Below are 22,003 nucleotides of genomic sequence, written 5' to 3'. Positions count from 1 at the left end.
TCGGTGTTGCTGGTCTTTTTTTCAATATATATATATATTAAAACCCACATACATTTGTAAATTATTAATGCATTATTTATTATTGGGACCAGAAAAAAATGGTGTAAAATGAGGGAAAACTTAAATTCAGGGGATATAAAACTGAGACTTTACTGTGTATATATATAAATTTATATATATCAAATAAGTGCCTGCACTCATAAAAGTGGGATGCGCGGTCAATACAGATAATATATGATATAATGTATATGATAACAATTCCAGCACTGCTTTATTACTATTTTCTGCACATGTAATGAAGAATAAAAATCAAGGGAGTGCTGGTCCTGGAATTCTTATTGGATTGGTACTGATCGAGCACCTCATTTTCAAATTATAATGAACTCTTATAAATATATATATATATATGTATGTATGTATGAATATACATTTTGGTGCTGCTATGTTTATGTGTTTACATACATGCACACACACACATATGTATATATATATAAATTGCCTGACTATAACTTGCTTTGAGCAAACACAGGCAGCGGCAGAAGGCTATAACCACACACATTACGTCCCTTTTTTGGGACTTGATCAAAGTTTCAGTCCTTCTCTGGAACTTATATCTGGGAAACGAGAGAACGAAATTGTACTTTTTCTAAGATATAATAGAATTATTATTTTTTAAACAGTGAGAGGGGTCTGTTTGTGCAGAGAGTGTGAGATGCGCCTGTGTATGGCGTGTGTATCACAGCAGTGCAGTAATAGTGAGCCTGCGTGCCTAACTAGGAACTAAAGGCTTTGCATTTACCGGCAAGATTGGCGCAAGCGAACTGATCTAACACTTTCCATTTACAACCACTAAACTATGTTGTGTTTTCAATTCCCCGTGACGGCAATCCGTTATGGATATATGTAGTTCTGAAAATGTTATTTAAAGCGTGCTTGGTGAATAGGAGTAGTTTGAGAAAACAGTGTGCGAATATATATATATATATATACATACTCCATATATATATATATATGGAGTAAAGACTTTGCCCTTTACAGCACTGTTATTATTCCCTTTTATATATATTTATATATATCATTTATCAAAAAGGTGCTACCATCCATGAGGATTTTGCAAAAAGGTGATCAAAATATTACTATTATGGATTATTATTTAGTATGTGTCTATATATATATACATATACATATAATTTGGAATGCCTTGGTTTTCCTCCGTAGCCTGATAGTATAGTTGTAATACAAATGAGGTTCTTGTGGCGCTGATGATAATATATCAGTAGTGCAGCCTCTGATCGTGTTTCACAAAGAGTTGTTTTGCACAGTGCATGTCGCACTTAAAACTTAACTTTATTGCTTGTCAGTACTTCAGGAAACATGTGAGTATGTGTATTTTTAAATTTAAAAATATATAAAATGCTTACTGTATGCAAAACACAAAAGCTAAAATGTTCCTAGTTTGCTGGTTACCTTTCCGCACAGAACTTTTACGGGCAGAGATAATCGCTTATAAGTTTGTCTCCGGAGCAGGAGAGAAAGTTTATATTATGCAAGATTAAAATGAGGATAGATGGAGAGGAGAGAGACGAGAGAGGGACGAGGGAACAGAAGGGAAGAGAGAATGCTAATGAGCCTAAAGCAGAATGTGGTGCTTAGGAAGGTACAAATGGGAAAATATAGGGGGCACCAATTAACTGGGGTAGAGATAGTAATTGGGAATAGAAATGAAAGAGTTGATAAAGGGTATGAAAAGCAAATGGAAAAAGAGCAAATAATAGAATTTACAAAAAGAAAATTCAGAAGAAAATGAGATAAAGAACTGAAAAAAAACTGTGCTGGACAATAAAAAAAGAGGAGATGAGTTGTTTAAACTAAAATGGAGTGGAGATTGTAAGAGAACTTCAAACTCAAATGACTTTATAAAAACAGAAATTGTAAAAAGTGATAATTGAATTGAAATAATGAAAGAAAACTATAAGAACAGAGGGAAAAAAAGGGGAAACGAGTGGAAAATATGGGGAGGAAAGCCGCAGGGGAGGATAAAAAAATGACAAAATCTGGTAAAAGTCAGAAAGAATCAGAATTGACAAACAGGAGGCACAAAGCCCAAGAGACGGCGAGAGTTTTAAACAAGTGTTAAAAAACATTGGGAAAGAGATAACGAGAGAAAGAGGAGGGCAGGGGAAAAGAAAGAGACATTTACTGTGTTAGGGGCACAAGTCGTCTTCCTATCCCTGCTGAGAAGCAAAGGGAATGCAAACAAGAAAGTAAGCAAAAAGGTAAGGGACTGGGATACAAAAACAGGCAGCAAAAACAAAAATACAAAGAAGAGAAAGCAAATTCCAAAGGGAAAGAAAAGTCATTTGTGAATTTTTGGCAAAAATGAAATTGGTGGCAATCTAAATTTCTAAAATCTAAAATACAGGATTTATCTCCCCACCCCAAAAAAGGGAAAAATGAAAGAATATTTGCAGGGAAACGACAAATAGAGAAAGTGCGGCGAGGGAATTTGCTCAGGAGAAAAGTTTTAGGGTCGGTAAAATGAATTTGCTCAAAAAATGCCTGAGCGATGGAAAACAACAGAAAAAAAAGGAAAATGAGGCAAATAAGGGGTAAATAAGGCGTGGGCTGGGGGGGGGGGAGCGAATAAGGTATATTGAGGACACGCACATTCACTTACGCCAGACTTCAAAGAGTTAAATATGAAGAAAGGGATACTAGGAAGAATGAGTGTATAGGGGATTTAAGAAAGCGGGAAAATAGCAAAGAGAGAAAATTACTCAGAAAAGCAGCACCTTTAAAATGTGTGACTTGGCTGGAATATTTCGGGCAGTGCCAGCAAAACCGCAGTGAACGAGGGAACGAGACAGCAGTGGCGGAGAGAGAGCAAAAGCACTACGATAAAAAGGGGGGGAAAATATTCATGTCACTGTTTAGAATTATATTTTACTTTAATAGGCAAAGGGGGGAGGGGAAGGAGGCCGGTTACATTTTTGAAACTGAAGAAGAAAAAAAAAAATTATTTTTGGCGATTTTTATTTTCAGATATTTGCCGCAAGGAGGAAAAAAAAAAAATGGAGAAAGTGAAAGAGAGGAAAACAAATGACAAACAGGCATCTGCTTTCCTCCCCCCTCTTTTCCTCGCCTCAGCCATGAGCGACTGTTTTAATTCCTCTGCCAAAACCTGCGTGGCAAAATAAATCAAAAATAAAAATGAAACCAAAATAAACAAGGATAGGGAGAATGCGAGAGAGGCGGAAAAAAAGGAAAGAAAAGAAGAAAAAAAAATACCGTGGGGGGGTTATTATTTGGAGAAAAGGAAGGCATTAAACTTTTGCCTATGCTTTATTTTTTTATTTTAAGTTGTCTGTTTTGGCAAAAACGTTTTTCTGTCTTCAATATTTTTTTTTTCACGCTCTCTCTCTCTTTCTCTCCCAACTCCCCTCCTCCCTTCTCTCTTTCTCTCTCTCACTCCCCACCCTTTTGCTCTGCCATTGGCTGGCTTCTTCATTTCACTTTGCCAAAAAGGTGGGACTGTTCGAATCAGTCTCTCTCTCTATCTTTTTTTTTTTTTTCCTCCTCTCTCTTTTCCCTGGCATCGATGCTGGCCACAAATTCAGCACGGAGAGTGAAAGCAGGGGAGAGAGGGAACGAGAGAGAGAGAGTTTAAGCGGACAGAAAAAAAAAACAGCTTTCCCTTCTGCTCCGAACCTTCTGAAAAAAAAAACCCCATCTTCCTCTTATTCCTTTTCGTTTACCTGTTTTCCTTTCTCTTTTTTTTTGGTTGAAAATATTGTCTGCCAAATTCCCAAGGATACGACGCGCCCCCCCCCCCCCCCTATTTTCTCGCCATGCCATTTGTATCCAAGATGATATTTTTTCCTTTTTTTCCTGCTGCGGTCTTGCGTCCATGAGTTGTTCTTGATTTGAGGCCACTTTATCTTTCCCTAACTTTGTGTGTGTTTTGGGGTGTTGTTTTGATCCCCGTGTAAATATATACATTTTGGGAAGCGTTTATTGGCTGTCCCACGTAAACTCACCCTTTTCACCCCTACATATGCTCAATTGCTTGTCTTATCCCCCCCTGACAGTCTCTCGGTCATCTATCAATCGCTTTCTCTCTCCATAATTCTGCTCAACTTGGAATTTAGGTGGTTTTGAGTTTCTCCGGCAGTTCGCTATGACACCAAGAGATGGTAATCGTTTGGCCTCTTCCCTGTTCCATTGTGCCATCCTCATAACACACCATGCATCCTTCTCATACCTTTTCACCTTCACCTGACAGAGGAATAAAACAATTTCCTATTCGAGAACATTTAGGCAACAGTATTGGCAATTTCTACAACAAAAACAGCAAAAATTTAGAAAAAAAAAAACCAGTTTTTTAATTATTAATTTGCCTTTTTCTGCAGTTTTTCAGGGAGACAAAACATTGTTTTTTTTTTCTTTCTACTAAATTTTATTGCTTTTGTTTGCAGGATGAATTTCACCCTTTCATCGAAGCTCTTCTCCCACATGTCCGCGCATTTTCGTACACATGGTTCAACCTCCAAGCAAGGAAACGCAAGTATTTCAAGAAGCACGAAAAGCGGATGTCAAAGGACGAGGAGAGGGCGGTGAAGGATGAGTTGTTGGGAGAGAAGCCCGAGATCAAGCAGAAGTGGGCGTCTCGACTGTTGGCTAAGCTTCGTAAGGACATCCGGCCAGAGTTCCGAGAGGACTTTGTCCTTACTATCACCGGCAAGAAGCCTCCATGTTGTGTCCTCTCTAACCCAGACCAGAAAGGGAAGATCCGGAGGATTGACTGCCTTCGTCAGGCAGACAAGGTGTGGAGGTTGGACCTGGTGATGGTCATCCTGTTTAAGGGGATCCCGCTGGAGAGCACCGACGGGGAACGTCTCTACAAGTCACCCCAATGCTCTAACCCAGGGTTGTGTGTCCAGCCTCATCACATTGGGGTGTCCATCAAAGAGTTGGACCTCTACCTGGCCTTCTTCGTCCACACACCCGGTAAGCCTTATCTCATTCTATTATATAACTCATCTTATTGACAGAAAAGTGTATTGTAGAGGCCACTTCCCTTACTGTTATCTTTAGATTTTGCCTCCCTCCAGCAAATTTCTAGGCAATTATCTTTCTCTACAACGTGTTGTAACTACCTCTTTTCACTAGAGCTAGTTGCAATATTACTGCTAACTGTATTAAACATGGCCCCTAAAGCAACTGTTCCTCATCCCCTGAAATGCAGGATATCCTTCTCTGTCACTCTGGCGGCTTCAGGCCCCCGACTTTTTCCATGTACTTTTAAATCTGCTGTGGCCTTTAACCTGGAAGAGGTGTTGAGCACGTCAAAGGCCTTCCTGTTGTTATCACGAAAGGTCATGGTACATGAATACGCAACACAATCTCAAAATGACTATTAGTCATAGTAATGATATTAATGCGCCATTTTGTTCTTTTCTCTTGAGTTCTGAAAATGATAAGGGATTAATAAGAAAATGTGCCTTAGCTTATATCCCATGCTAGCCTAGTGTCTATCTCTCTATCTATCTATCATCTATCTATCTATCAATTTATCTATCTATTTATCTATCTAATCTAGATAGCTACCTAATCTAAATAGATAGATGATAGATAGATAGATAGATAGATAGATAGATAGATAGATGATAGATAGATAGATAGATATTAGATAGATAGATGATAGAGAGATAGATGATAGATAGATAGATAGATAGATAGATGATAGATAGATAGATGATTGATAGATAGATAGATGATAGATTGATAGATAGATGATAGATAGATAGATAGATAGATGATAGATAGATAGATGATAGAGAGATATATGATAGATAAATAGATGATAGATAGATAGATAGATGATAAATAGATAGATAGATAGATAGACAGACACTGCGCTAGCATGAGCATCTGGGATATAAGATAACGCACATTTTCATATTAAAGAATGTACAGGTATGGAATCTATTATCCAGAAACCCATTATCCAAAAAGCTCTGAATTATGGGAAGACTATCTCCCCCACTCCATTTTAATCAGATAATTCACATTTTTAAAACTGGTTTACTTTTTCTCTATAATTTTAAGATATAATTATTTTTATATTATAGGTAGAAAAATCCTATTTGGTTTATTTAATGTTTAAATGATTTTTTTTTTTAGTAGCCTTAAGGTAAGAAGGATTCAAATTATGGAAAGACCCCTTGTCCGGAAAACCCCATGTCCCTGGCATTTTGGATAACAGGTCCCATACCTGCATATTATACAAAATACAAAATTATTAAGTAACTGTATATAAAATGTCAGAAATAGTAAATGAAATAGAACACTTGTTACATTTGCATTGCAATTTCATGCAGTTCTTTTCCCCAAGAAATGTAAATATTTTTAGGGAATGTATTAAAAAGTTTACAGATATTCTACCGATATCTCTAGGAAGAGTGGCCATTAGGGTCAGCCAGAAAGTGACACATGAAATGCCTCTGCTCTGTACAGACGCGTGCAACCATTTAGCTCTAATGACACGTCATTGTTCAGGTACTTTTTATGAGAGTTCTAGGTATGAAGACGAGAGGGAAAGATTTATACCTGGAAATGAAATATTTTGAAATGTTTGAAATGTATTTTCAACCTCTGTTCCTAAATACAGATCAATTAGAACTTTAAATGTATTATCCAGTTGCAATAAAGTTCCTATGAATATAGCCCATACATGAGTTATAAAGGAGAAGAATTTCGGAATACTCGTTATAAGCATTGCATTTTAATTTCCCTCTTTTTATTTCATTTTTTGCTATTTTTTTTTTTTTAACTTCTCCATTTTTAGACATGATTCATTTTCCTAAAGAAAAAAATTAAACTTTTTTTTTTTCCATGCAGAACATGTGGTGCGGGAGCAGAGTGAGTCTTTAATTAAAATACGGCTTTATTTCCCCACTAAGAACACTCAAAACAGATGTGTACAGTTTGCAAACTTAAAAAAAAACACAAAATCCCTGTCTCTGATTTGAGATAATAAATCCTATGGAAAAGCAAGTGGGACATTTAGGGAGACTGCAGCCTCACCAAAGAAATAACAGAGAAAAGTCATATTTATTTTTATATCTCCCCCGTGGCATAGATTTAGCATTATTTATGATCTATACACAAACACTGGCGCTGCAAGTATACCCGGTGCTGTTGGTTCCAGAATAATGGAATAAATATTTTTATAGTGGAAAAATTAGAATAAATCATTAGGGAGAACACTCATAATACTGTATATAATAATAACTTGAGACTGCTGAAGAACAGAAATAAAAGGCTGTTCCCGTTAGGACAGTGAGAATCCAGGGATTGCTGTTTTGGAGTCAGGAAATCCATTTTTTTCCCCCTCTTTTGAGACAAATTAGAGATTGGAACTGAGACTGGGAGTTTAGGTAGGGAGGATGGAAGTGTGTGTTGTGTCCACCCTAATTAATATCTAGGACATTTTTTGAAAAGTTACCTTAATATTTCTATATACAGATATAAGATCTGTCATGGGGGAACCCCATTTTCAGAAAGCTCCGAATTACTGGAAATAGTTTTAATCAAGTAATTCTAATTTTTAAAAATGATTCCCTTTTTCTCTGTAATAATAAAACAGTACCTGTACTTGATCCCAACTAAGATATAATTACCCCTTATTGGGGGCAGAACAGTCCTATTGGGTTTATTTCATGGTTAAATGATTCCCTTTTCTCTGTAATAATAAAACAGTACCTGTACTTGATCCCAAATAAGATATAATTACCCCTTATTGGGGGCAGAACAGCCCTATTGGGTTTATTTAATGGTTAAATGATTCCCTTTTCTCTGTAATAATAAAACAGTACCTGTACTTGATCCCAACTAAGATATAATTACCCCTTATTGGGGGCAGAACAGCCCTATTGGGTTTATTTCATGGTTAAATGATTCCCTTTTCTCTGTAATAATAAAACAGTACCTGTACTTGATCCCAACTAAGATATAATTACCCCTTATTGGGGGCAGAACAGCCCTATTGGGTTTATTTAATGGTTAAATGATTCCCTTTTCTCTGTAATAATAAAACAGTACCTGTACTTGATCCCAACTAAGATATAATTACCCCTTATTGGGGGCAGAACAGCCCTATTGGGTTTATTTCATGGTTAAATGATTCCCTTTTCTCTGTAATAATAAACCAGTACCTGTACTTGATCCCAACTAAGATATAATTAATTCTAATTAGAGGCAATACAATCCTAATGGGTTTAATTAATGTTAAAATTATTTTTAGCAGACTTAATGTATGGAGATCCAAATTGCAGCATGATCTCATATTCAGAGTTCCTGCGCATTTTGGATAATAGGTTCCATACCTGTGTATATATATATATATATATATATATATATATATATATAAAATACTATTATATTTTTATATCTAGTGAGTGTATATTTAATATAATATATTAATTTATATAAGTTTGCTCTTATAGTTATAATGTAGGAAGCATAACTGAAAATACTGGAATGCCATAACCTTGATTTCATTGGGAAAGTGTCAGATAATACGTAGTAAATACAGTATAGACATTATTGACCTGGCATGCGTTAATACATGAATTTACAGTAAGTTTGCAGCAAATGTGACTCCATTTGTATGTGCAGTCATATGCAGTACTGGGCCCCTGGACAAAATCAGTATAGGTGCACCATAACCTATGGGGAATGACTTATTTAGGAAAGTTTGCATCATTCAGGGGCCCCTCTCTACAACTGCCTCCCAAAAAGCTGCATTGCTTTGTATCTCTCCGGTTTGTAGTATGGGCAGTGTCAGCAGGGCCATTTTGATCCTGGGTGGAAGTGTGGCGTTTCCCCGTCTTTCCGCTCATATGAATGCTCGGCCAATGGCAGAGACTGATGATAATAGGTTGGACCAAAAGCACTGTGTGCCATTGGCATAAAAGGACGGACAATGAGAGACCCGGGCCCCGTGCACAGAGCATGTGTAACATGATAATATATGAGATAACGTAGCTGTAGATAGTAAGTAGAGACAAAGTGAAGGGGGAATAATATTTTTATATGGTTCAGCCCAATTTCTTTCATGTGGTGGTGGCTTGGAAGTTGCCTGGCACAGGGGGTATAATTTTCATTAACATCGGCAGAGCGCTGGCAAACTTGGATGGAGCAAAGGAATGCAGGCCGCGTCTTGCCCTGGAACCGTGCAGGTTGCATCACGATTACTAACGAAGAATGTACCCCCTGTTCCAACTACCCGGCGGGCAGCAATCACACAGGCAGAGAGGCCCAAGTAGGTGAAGCCAAAATGGCATACGCACTACTAGAATTTGCCATTGCAGATTTACTAATAATCGTTATAGGCTGACCAATCCGTAACTACCTATTATTAAATCCAAACTAATGTTATTGAATTGAGTTGGATCCACAGTGATCCAGTCAATCTTATTCTGATCGATCCTCTCGCCAAGCTCATTCTGTCGGTATCTGTCAAACAAATGAGGTGTCAGACCAGCCCCTGTAAGAGAAAGGACTGGACGGGGCTAAATATCAAAAGGTCAAACTGGCTTGTAGAAGCAATATAATGGGGGCTGTTTGATGAATTTTACGTAGATTTTTATTTTTTAAAAAAATGATATATTCAACTGTTGGATTCCCGGTCCAAACTTGGATAAATCTGCCCCATATTGTCCTAAGTGGCTTTCCATCAAGGAATCAACCACAACTGTGTGTCCTCTGAAAATGTACATGGCCACATTCTTGGGCGGCATTTGTACGTATGCGCCATACTCGTGGCAATGCCCATTGTCTGCAGTGGGAGGTGATTGGAAGCAAGACAACTCTATGGAACGAAAGCGCCTAATGTAACATGAACCTGAGGGCGCCATACATAGGCCATCTTGACAGCTATGTAGGGATGCATGGAGTCCATCATTTACTGATTTGGCCAAGTACATTTGAGTTAAAATGAAACAAAAAAACGTTTCAGCTGTCCAGTGCTTTCACCTAAAACTTGGAAGGAGGATAAGAAAACCAAAAAACGATCTTTATCTCACTCGTGTTTTCTCGCCATTGCTTTCTTTTTTTTCCCATAATCGGATCTTGGATTTAAAAAATACAGATCGCCCCAACATTCAAATGATAGTAAAGCTGCCCCTAAGGGTTCTGTATGACCAAGCACTGGTCACATCCCAAACATTTAGGGGCATATTTATTATGCTGTGTAAAAAACGGGCAGAAAATTCGCCACACATCGGCAGGCTTCGCCATGTAAAAACGGTGTAAAATGTCGTAATTTTTTACGTGTTTTTTCTTCCACCGGAACTTATGGAAATAAACAGCGTAATATCCAGCATTCAAACAGCGATCTTTTCCATTTATTTTACACAGCTTTTTACTCCGTTTTTTCGGCGAATTAGTTTTACACAATAATAATAATACTTAATACATAATAAATACATAATAATAATATAATAATACATAATAAATACGCCCCTTAGATAAGATTTGGGTTTGGCCAAATCCCAAAATTCGGTTCATGCCTACAATCGATTGGCCCATGGCTGACTTTGGTCATTTTCGCAGATGGCATTGTCCCCCGTTCATTCTGACTGATAACCCGGATGTCTCATGTCCGCATCTGGAATGGGCCATCATCCTATTAGATTTTCTGTTTGGACAGAACTAAGATCCAACCCCAAGGGGCCATACTTGTCCAGACGGCTCAGGCAGTATAATGGATATAATCCAAAATGCAGAGTCAAAAACTAACCCCATGTCATTAGGGTGATACGGTAACATGAAATAACATCTCAATAACACCAGGATTGGATCATTATCACCCTGAAGGCATGGGGTTAGTCGACATCTCTAATATGCCCACCTGTACATATTGATATTCCAAGATTGCCTGCATTTTTTACCACTGACTGGTTTAAATTCCAAAATAAATAGCCGCAGGGCAAAATATTAAATAATTCAAAAGCATTAAAAATACAAAATACCCAGTTTAAAGATAGCTAGAATCTCAGCCATAAAGCAGGGCAGGACTGCTGCTTACAATAGGGATCTGTGCCACTGTGACAGAATGCTCTGTTATACAGATAGCTAGAATCTCAGCCATAAAGCAGGGCAGGACTGCTGCTTACAATGGGGGGGATCAGATAGGATCTGTGCCACTGTGACAGAATGCTCTGTTATACAGATAGCTAGAATCTCAGCCATAAAGCAGGGCAGGACTGCTGCTTACAATGGGGGGGATCAGATAGGATCTGTGCCACTGTGACAGAATGCTCTGTTATACAGATAGCTAGAATCTCAGCCATAAAGCAGGGCAGGACTGCTGCTTACAATGGGGGGGATCAAATAGGATCTGTGCCACTGTGACAGAATGCTCTGTTATACAGATAGCTAGAATCTCAGCCATAAAGCAGGGCAGGACTGCTGCTTACAATGGGGGGATCAGATAGGATCTGTGCCACTGCGACAGAATGCTCTGTTATACAGATAGCTAGAATCTCAGCCATAAAGCAGGACAAGTTTTCTCAGCTTTTTCTAAAGCTGCTTTAATCTACTAAACATTACATGCTGTATTCTGACAAAAATATAAACTCTGTTTTTCAATTATGGTGTCTCCCTTCCAAAATAAATGTATATATCGGAGCACATACTAGAACAAATTGTTTATACTAAAGCCACTGTGTGGACTAAGGTCAGGCCTTCCAGGGCTTAGGTGTTTAGCTTCTGACATTTTGAAACTGTGAGAGGCTAAATAAACTGTCATTTGTTTGTTTGAAATTGTCAGACGTGTTTCCTGAAGCAGTGCATTGTGGGCAGCCAAGATGTTCCATAGCTCCCTCCTGTCTGTGTCACTGTATCACCCTGCAGTGGGAGGGACAGACTCCGTGTCCCATAGCTCCTTCCTGTCTGTGTCACTGTATCACCCTGCAGTGGGAGGGGCAGACTCTGTGTCCCATAGCCCCCTCCTGTCTGTGTCACTGTATCACCCTGCAGTGGGAGGGACAGACTCTGTGTCCCATAGCTCCTTCCTGTCTGTGTCACTGTATCACCCTGCAGTGGGAGGGGCAGACTCCGTGTCCCATAGCTCCCTTCTGTCTGTGTCACTGTATCACCCTGAAGTAGGAGGGACAGACTCCGTGTCCCATAGCCCCCTCCTGTCTGTATCACTGTATCACCCTGCAGTGGGAGGGACAGACTCCATGTCCCATAGCCCCCTCCTGTCTGTGTCACTGTATCACCCTGCAGTGGGAGGGGCAGACTCCATGTCCCATAGCCCCCTCCTGTCTGTGTCACTGTATCACCCTGCAGTGGGAGGGGCAGACTCCGTGTCCCATAGCCCCCTCCTGTCTGTGTCACTGTATCACCCTGCAGTGGGAGGGGCAGACTCCGTGTCCCATAGCCCCCTCCTGTCTGTATCACTGTATCACCCTGCAGTGGGAGGGACAGACTCCATGTCCCATAGCCCCCTCCTGTCTGTGTCACTGTATCACCCTGCAGTGGGAGGGGCAGACTCCGTGTCCCATAGCCCCCTCCTGTCTGTGTCACTGTATCACCCTGCAGTGGGAGGGGCAGACTCCGTGTCCCATAGCCCCCTCCTGTCTGTGTCACTGTATCACCCTGCAGTGGGAGGGGCAGACTCCATGTCCCATAGCCCCCTCCTGTCTGTGTCACTGTATCACCCTGCAGTGGGAGGGGCAGACTCCATGTCCCATAGCCCCCTCCTGTCTGTGTCACTGTATCACCCTGCAGTGGGAGGGACAGACTCCATGTCCCATAGCTCCCTCCTGTCTGTGTCACTGTATCACCCTGCAGTGGGAGGGGCAGACTCCGTGTCCCATAGCTCCCTCCTGTCTGTGTCACTGTATCACCCTGCAGTGGGAGGGGCAGACTCCATTTTTCCTAAGCTTCCTGTCACTACAACAGTGCTAAATGAAGCAGACAGACTCCATTTTCAATAACCTTTGCTTTGCCGTGTCATAGTGTCCCCCTAGTCCTATTTGGTCGGGGGGTTGGTGGGGGTTGCTGGCAGTAAAGCTGTGACTCCTCTCCTCCCTCCTGTTTTTATTCTCTTCGTTCCAACTTTTCTCTTGCCAAATAAACAGGGGAGCAGCTGAATTTCCTCTCACGGAGACATCTGCGATGGAACAGACGCTGGGGACTGAGGATGGGGACGCTGGCAAGGCTCCCTTCTTGGGGAGGGGTGCGGGGAGTAGAGGACAGAGCAAAGGAGAGGCCTGGGAGTGTGGGGGAGGAGACATATTGGGGTCTCGCGGGTTATACCTCTGTCCCATTCTCTGTGATTCCCTGATACATCCCAGAATTAATCCCCTCACTCCAGGCAGACCCTGCAAAATGAATCTCCGGTTCATTGTTTATGGAGTGGGGTACATTGAGCCAAACATACCGTCTGTGGGTTTCCTATATGGCCATATTGCTAAACCCCTTGGAGGGAATTCTCTAATGTCCAGGGCCTGAGTTATTAATGGGCCCCTGGGTAATGGGGCTCCAAGATAAGACAAAGATTCCAGCATGTGTTTCTCCAGCTGTTGTTAAACTACAGCTCACAGCATCTCAGGGTAGCCTTTGGGGATATCAGTGATCTTTAGCCTGTATTTAAAATCCCTGTCATAAAGCAAAGTAGAACTGCTGTTGTTTGCAAGAAAAGAAATAGGAATGCTTGGGGGGATGCTGCAACGTGCTTTTTGGCTTTGTTTACTCAGTATTGGGAAGGAAGTTGGGCAGTAGGGCTCATTTTACACCCAGGCCCGTAGAGCTAGACTCACATTACTGGGTGTTCGACAACCAACCAGCAGTTAGCTTTTACTTGTCTTCAGCTCTTACTATAATGAAAGCTAACATTTGATTGGTTGCTGTGGACTATTGGGCTAGCGCAAACATTCCCCATATCTGTATGTATCCGTGACTCTGTCTAATGGATGGTTGTGGGTTAGAGCCATTTAGTTTATTAGGTCCGATTGGAATCTCTGCCCAGTCACACAGATTCTCCTTGTATGCGCTGGCAGTGATCACTATTTAAACAGTTTTTCACTGGATGGGCCTCTCGCCTCATCTGGTCATTTGGGCAACTGCTTAAAATCCTCTTCTGGGCATGTTCTGGGTAGTTTGGCCGATCATGTCTATAGCCAAATGGCCCCCATGGTGATGAAGTTGAACAGACAATTCTGCCCAAGTCTACACAGCTTAACTCCTGTGTGGCCACTGGTGCCCAGGGCTAATAGCCTGCCGTAGTTCTACCTTGGGGAGAAATATGGCTGCAGCTGGGGATGTAGCTGTCTGTTTTACTTTATTGCCACTGGGCTTATGGCTCAGACAAGTACTGGAAATTTTGGAAACAGAGCCTAGATTAGCAATGGCAATGGAGCAAGGCCTGGTTTCTATGTCTGTGTGTCTGTCCAATTTATAGTCCCCGAGCTGTTGCTAAACATCAACTTCAGTAGAAGACATCACAGTGGGGAATTACAGCCCTTCCATTCAAATATTTTATTAGAAATTATACTGTGTAAACAGTGTGTGGCCTGCACAATCTTTAGGGGGCCCCTGCTTCCTATTCTTCATACGCAAATATGCTTATACGCTTATGAGCAAACTTAGGGGGCTGTTCCTGCTGAATTGTGCTTAGTACAGGGGAATCCCTATGTGCCATAGTTTTATGGTATCTCTCTGTACAGGCTATGAGCAAACTTAGGGGGCTGTTCCTGCTGAATTGTGCTTAGTACAGGGGAATCCCTATGCTGCCATAGTTTTATGGTATCTCTCTGTACAGGCTATGAGCAAACTTAGGGGGCTGTTCCTGCTGAATTGTGCTTAGTACAGGGGAATCCCTATGTGCCATAGTTTTATGGTATCTCTCTGTACATGCTATGAGCAAACTTAGGGGGCTGTTCCTGCTGAATTGTGCTTAGTACAGGGGAATCCCTATGCTGCCATAGTTTTATGGTATCTCTCTGTACAGGCTATGAGCAACCTTAGGGGGCTGTTCCTGCTGAATTGTGCTTAGTACAGGGGAATCCCTATGTGCCATAGTGTTATGGTATCTCTCTGTACAGGCTATGAGCAAACTTAGGGGGCTGTTCCTGCTGAATTGTGCTTAGTACAGGGGAATCCCTATGCTGCCATAGTGTTATGGTATCTCTCTGTACAGGCTATGAGCAATCTTAGGGGGCTGTTCCTGCTGAATTGTGCTTAGTACAGGGGAATCCCTATGTGCCATAGTTTTATGGTATCTCTCTGTACAGGCTATGAGCAAACTTAGGGGGCTGTTCCTGCTGAATTGTGCTTAGTACAGGGGAATCCCTATGTGCCATAGTTTTATGGTATCTCTCTGTACAGGCTATGAGCAATCTTAGGGGGCTGTTCCTGCTGAATTGTGCTTAGTACAGGGGAATCCCTATGTGCCATAGTTTTATGGTATCTCTCTGTACAGGCTATGAGCAATCTTAGGGGGCTGTTCCTGCTGAATTGTGCTTAGTACATCTTATGCTCATTTTTGGGACTGATATTTGGCAGTGTGTGGGTTATGGAATCAGTCAGGCCATTTTATGATCTCCCCACTGAACACAATCCTGTGCCCAGAAAGGGGCCATTCACCCATTTTAGCTTCAGAATGTATGTAAAGGGTTCAGTATTCACTGCTCGGCTGTTTTAGGTCTCCCCCTGGTCCCCCAAGCCTTGTACTGATAATCAGTTTTATGTATTGAAATTCTGCATCGATCGAGACATATTCATGATATAGTGGCCTTAGTAGTCCCCACCTCCATGAATATAGTGCCACTGGCATTCAGCAGCCTTGTATTCATGAGGGGGAGGAGCTGCATAGGTGCCCCCCCCTTCCTGCTCCCAACCCACCCATGACGTGCAAGTTATGCTGCAATGGAGGAATGTATAGACCCATTTTATGCCTGTATCTGGTAATGCGTGCCCTTTGCCCATATCCAGACATTCAAATGTTTTTTTTCCCCCTAACGAAGTTGAATTTTTACACTTTGCGGCTAAATGAATAAGTGATAATAACAGTGATATCTCGCTCGGAGCCAATCTATTCTTTATTCCGACTAATTGAATCAACACCTTCCGACATTAGAACTAGAGACATAAAACTACTCTGTGTAATGAATGGGATAATTATCTCCTGCTGGGAAATTGGAGCACTTGTATTCCACTTTATAGGGCTTGGCAAAACCAGGCCTGGATTGTTCCTTAACTAATGGCAATTATAGGCTTAGTTGGTAGCTAAGGACGGCGAAAGGCCAAAATCTTAAGGAGGTGCCAGTGTATGATGGGTACAGCTTGGGTACTGTGTAGGGTTGCCACCTTTCATTGTTTATATCTCTGGGCAGGGGGGTGGGGTGTGACATCACTGGGCGGGACAGTGACGTCACGTGGGTGGGTCGTGATGTCACAGGGTCTTAGCGATTGGCCGATCGACACGTCAGTCTCATAGAGTCCTGCCCAGATTTTTTAAATTTGGAAAACCAGGCAGGCAGTATTGACCCGGACAACCCTCATGAAAACGGGGCTGTCTGGGTCAAAACCGGATAGGTGGCAACCCTAGTACTGGTCTTGCCTCCGTTCCCATTGTTCGACACAACGTATGTACAGGGTCGAACTGGGCTGGCTGACCCAGACCTGATCCCCGTCTGCCCTCCCCAGTCACTCCTACGCTGCCCTCCCCCAATCGGGGCAAAAGTAGGTATAATGTGGGCATGAGGTTGGAGGGGACTGGCTGTGGGCAGCAGCCCCAGAAGGGGTGTGGGGGCAACCTGGGGTAGTGGTCCTGTTGGGCCACACCCAAGTCCAACTTTGCGTATGTATGTTCATTACATGCTGCTACTAGTTCATGCCCGCCATGTTGAATGTTATAAATGGAGGCAAGATCGTGTTGCTCCATCTTGAAAAGAGAATTCCAGTATGGTGACTTTTCCAACAAAAAGCAACACCAGGATTTCAGTTTGGCGACTGCGGTTGCGGTGCTCAAATTGGCAGCCTAAATTTTTTTGTGGCCTTTGTTGTCTTCTATTCAAAACCAAGTTCTGATTGGTTGGTATGAATTATTTCAATAGGGCAAATTGGAATCACATGGGAACTACCCAGAACTGTGCTAAACCCTGATGTGGTTCATTTATTGAGCCAAGTAAAAAGAACCACTGTTCATACTATAGAAGGGGAATGTTGATTTGTTGCTGCCCAGGGCAAATTAGAAGTGCATTAAATTAAAGGAAAACTTTACCACCAGAATGAATGCTTAACCAACAGATAATTTATATCACATTTAGTGAAATACCAAACTGAAATATATATTTATAAGAGTAAATATTGCCCTTTTACATCCTTTCCCTTGAGCCGCCATTTTGTTATGGGCTGTGTGCTCCCTCAGAGATCAGCTGACAGGAAGTGATGCAGCTCTAACTGTAACAGGAAGAAGTGTGGGAGCAAAAGGCAGAACTCTGTCCATTCATTGGCTGATGGGGCCTAGCATGTATGTGTGCCTTGGCTTGTTTGTGTGCACTATAAATCCTTTGATCCCAGGGGGCGGCCCTTAGTACTTAAATGCCAGCTATCAATTCAGAATCACTCAGTGGCACATATTGCTAAAAAGTAGATTTATATGAAAATGGTTTATTTAGAAGAAGCAGGGTTTACATATGAGCTGTTTATGCAATATTTTTATAGAGACCTACATTCTTTGGGGGGGGGGTATAGTTTTCCTTTAAATAGAAATATTTAAAAAGGATAAATTTCGACATGACAAGCATCTTTTTAAATAGCGGCCAACATAGAAGTGATTCCTTGAGGGCAGGGCACATTGCGTCCTGTGTTAGAGCCATACACTTAGCCACAGTAAGAAAGGACTTCTACAGGATTACACGCAACAATGGCCCACTGTAACCCATAGCAACTACTTAGTCATTAACTCGTTTGCTTTCATTAATCTAAATGTTAACGTCTACTCTACCAAAGTAAACTCAGCCCAGTCCCTATCTGCGAGCTTCCTGGTGCACTCTAGCTGATGGCACTGTGTGCTCACAATGAAGAATTGTATTTGGCACAAGCCGATTAACAGTTGTACGACTCCTTTGTCGTCTCGTTAAAGCGGTAAGAAGTCCAAGGCAACGAGTACAAGCTTTTACTGGCAGCTGCCCCTATTTGATATACTGAGCCGCTCTACCATGGTATATACACCAAGAATCTTGCTAAATGTCTCCATACAGTGACCGAGCCTGCACCAAAGCCAACCAATTGGCTGACTGAATGACCATATACCATACAATTTAAGGTGGCCATTCACGTTGAGGTCGCCAAACGAGTAGATCTTTCTCCCAATATGCTCATCTGAGGTGGGCGATATTGGGGTTACTAAATTGATGGATATAAAAGCCGTCGGACTGAGGATTGCATCAATGAGCCTAATGGATATCTGGTCAATTTTTGGCCAGATATCAGTCAGGGAGGCCCATCAGGGGTCCCCATACATGGGCAGATAAGCTACCGAATTGATCTGAAGGACTCTAATCTGCAGCTTAAAGATCCCCATACACGGGTCGATTGTAGCTGTCGATATTAGTCCCTTGGACCGATTTCGCAGCTTATCGGCCCGTGTAGGGGAAGAAACGACGGCCATACCCAACCGATATCTGGCCTGAAATTGGCCAGATATCGATCGGGCAGGTTAAAAAATCTAGTCGGATCGGGGACCGCATCAGCTCATTGATACAGTCCCCGAACCGACTGTGCCTATACCCTTCGTTATAATTCGATTGTTTGGCCCCAGGGCCAAACTATTGAATTAGCCTACACATTCCCGGATATTGCCCACCCGTAGGTGGGAATATCAGGTGAAGATCCGCACGCTTCGCAACCTCGCCAAGCGAGCAAATCTTCACATGTATGGGGACCTTAAGTGTGGCCACCTTTAGGGTGAAGACACACAGAGCTACTAGTAGCAGCTACTTGTCACAGCTACAGAAACAGACAATGCTGATCATTTACTGATAACTGTCTCTACATGTGCTTTAGAAGAGACATTTCTCAGTATTGTCTAAGGCGGGGGATTTTCTGGGGTCTAGTAGCTATGAAAAAGTAGCAGCCACTAGTAGCTCAGTGTGTCTTCAACCTTACTGTATGAATCGATAGCCACTCTGTCTTATTTGATTGACAGAAGCCTTTTCTAGACTTTATCTGCTAAAGCCCCATGGAGCCACCAACATGGGACCTCCCTCCCCAGCCCAGACTGTCAGGCTGTGTGGTTGAAATCAGCCAATCTGCCTGACCAAATCCGGGAATGTATGGCCAACTGTAGCTCCCACCATCCACCCTCTTTAACCATCTCTCCCTTTAGCCACATGAGTCAAAATATTGGGCAACGGAGCCTAAACACGGCGGAATGTTGAAGAACCTGCTTTCAAAAGACTTTGTATTTCTCATTTACTCAAGTGTTTCTTTTGTATTCGCTGCTGCCAGTATCAAAGCTCACTTCATTATTGGGAGAGAGTCATGGGACAATGGTGTTTAGCCAAGAACAAGGCCGGTATTTAGACCTTTTACAGATTTCCTCATTGAGAATTGACTTATCGCTAGGTTCATAAGGCTCTCAGAAACAATTACAGTGTGGATTGTTTGCTAATGTTTGTGCTGAAAAAAAAGAGTGGAGTTGAGTGACCTACCCTCTCCATGATATTTTGTACCGCTGGAATGCTAAACTAATATGTACAGATCCACAATGCACCCAACAGGGACTCTCTTTCTGCTGTTAAAGTTATTAGTGCTCTGTGCACTGCAAGTCACTGCAGTTATTGCTTCTGATGTGGCAGTCTGATCATTGTAAGTGTGCTATATAGTGCATGCGAGTGCTGTAGAGTGCACGTGAGTGTTTCATTGTGTGTGAGACATTCAGCTGCCTAAATATTGTCAGAGTGCTATAAGTTACAAATGATATTTAATGAGGTGTTGTTGATGGACAAAATTATGAAAGTTAAGCACTTTAGAGTGCTAGTGCTATTTGGTGGTACAGGTATGGGACCTGTTATCCAGAATGTCTGGGACCTGGGGTTTCCGGAAAAGGGGTCTTTCTGTAATTTAAATCCCCATACCATTAGTCTTTAAAAAAAAATCATTTAAACAATAAATAAACCCAATAGGATTGTTCTGCCCCCAATAAGGGGTAATTATATCTTAGTTGGGATCAAGTACAGGTACTGTTTTATTATTACAGAGAAAAGGGAATCATTTAACCATTAAATAAACCCAATAGGGCTGTTCTGCCCCAATAAGGGGTAATTATATCTTAGTTGGGATCAAGTACAGGTACTGTTTTATTATTACAGAGAAAAGGGAATCATTTAACCATTAAATAAACCCAATAGGGCTGTTCTGCCCCAATAAGGGGTAATTATATCTTAGTTGGGATCAAGTACAGGTACTGTTTTATTATTACAGAGAAAAGGGAATCATTTAACCATTAAATAAACCCAATAGGATTGTTCTGCCCCCAATAACGGGTAATTATATCTTAGTTGGGATCTAGTACAGGTACTGTTTTATTATTACAGAGAAAAGGGAATTATTTAACCATTAAATAAACCCAATAGGGCTGTTCTGCCCCAATAAGGGGTAATTATATCTTAGTTGGGATCTAGTACAGGTACTGTTTTATTATTACAGAGAAAAGGGAATCATTTAACCATTAAATAAACCCAATAGGATTGTTCTGCCCCCAATAAGGGGTAATTATATCTTAGTTGGGATCTAGTACAGGTACTGTTTTATTATTACAGAGAAAAGGGAATCATTTAACCATTAAATAAACCCAATAGGGCTGTTCTGCCTCCAATAAGGGGTAATTATATCTTAGTTGGGATCAAGTACAAGGTTCTGTTTTATTACAACAAAAACACGGAAAATCAAGTTTAAAAAGAAGAATTATTTGCTTATAACAGAGTCTATGGGAGATGGCTTTCCTGAGATTTGGGGGTCTCTGGATAACGGATCCCATATCTATATTGTTGGTATGCTATATGGTGCAGGCGGTATTGGTAGTAAAATATACAGTGCAATTACATCATTACCAGCTTTGCTTCTATACTGCTGGGTGCAAGGGGGCTTTTATTGCACACTGTGTAGTCGTATAATCGTTAGAGGCATTGTTGGTGAACTATATGGTTCATGTGATCTTTTGGTGAACTAATCATTACAAGGGGAAAGTTGTGCTCAACCACTAAATTTTAAACCATTAGGCGGGGGTGCAATGAGGTTGTGACCACAAAATACATATAGACAACAACAAGAGATCCTCTGCACTCACCCTTTATCAATATATATAGGACATTAAGACATTCTGTGCATTAAGCTACTAAGAAATGTCCTATATATATTGATAAAGGGTGAGTGCAGAGGATCTCTTGTTGTTGTCTATAATCATTACAAGCATTGTGCGCTACATGGTGCAAGTGAGATTAAATGGTCGAGTCACTGCATGTATTCTTAGTGTGTTATTGGGTGCACGTGATATTTGTTAGTATTATTATTGCAAGCAGACCCCGCGGGGGAGGGGCAGGGAGGTCCCAGACCACGGGACATGGACAGAAGGGGGCGGGAAGGGTCTGCAGGCGCGCTGGGCCCCTCCAAATATTTTCCAGGGGGTGGTGCCTTATTGTAACACCACCAGCAAGCGTTGATCAGAGTGTTGGGATCAGAGGAGCTTCAATCTCATGAAACCCCCCAAGATAATTATTGGCTCCTCTCTGACAAACATGGACTCCCTTTGGCTACAGGAAAAACCTGCTCTAGTATGATAAAAACATGCCTCTGTAATGGCCGGGGTGGCAGCATTATCATGTGGTGCCATGTGTATTTCTGACTATTCCCCAGGCCCGGGGTCGTCACGTTGGCACTATGTTTTTTGGATGAATTGTGTGGATTCCAGTGAAATTGCCTA

General features: G+C 41.6%; 1 protein-coding gene across 6 annotated transcripts in view; it reads left to right on the top strand.

The window, feature by feature from the left end:
- Positions 1-22,003, top strand: part of nfix (nuclear factor I/X (CCAAT-binding transcription factor)) — a 138,506-nt gene that overhangs the window by 68,200 nt on the left and 48,303 nt on the right. For 3 of the 6 annotated variants that reach the window (XM_012953147.2, XM_031897662.1, XM_031897661.1), the window contains exon 3: positions 4,476-5,007. In XM_012953147.2, the coding sequence (XP_012808601.2) occupies positions 4,476-5,007 (532 nt within the window). 6 annotated transcript variants of the gene reach the window in all.

Source organism: Xenopus tropicalis, chromosome 3 (assembly GCF_000004195.4).
Source record: "Xenopus tropicalis strain Nigerian chromosome 3, UCB_Xtro_10.0, whole genome shotgun sequence".
NCBI classification, from domain to species: domain Eukaryota; kingdom Metazoa; phylum Chordata; class Amphibia; order Anura; family Pipidae; genus Xenopus; species Xenopus tropicalis.
Note: the sequence above shows the minus strand (reverse complement) of the source record. Positions and strands in the feature narration are given on the sequence as shown.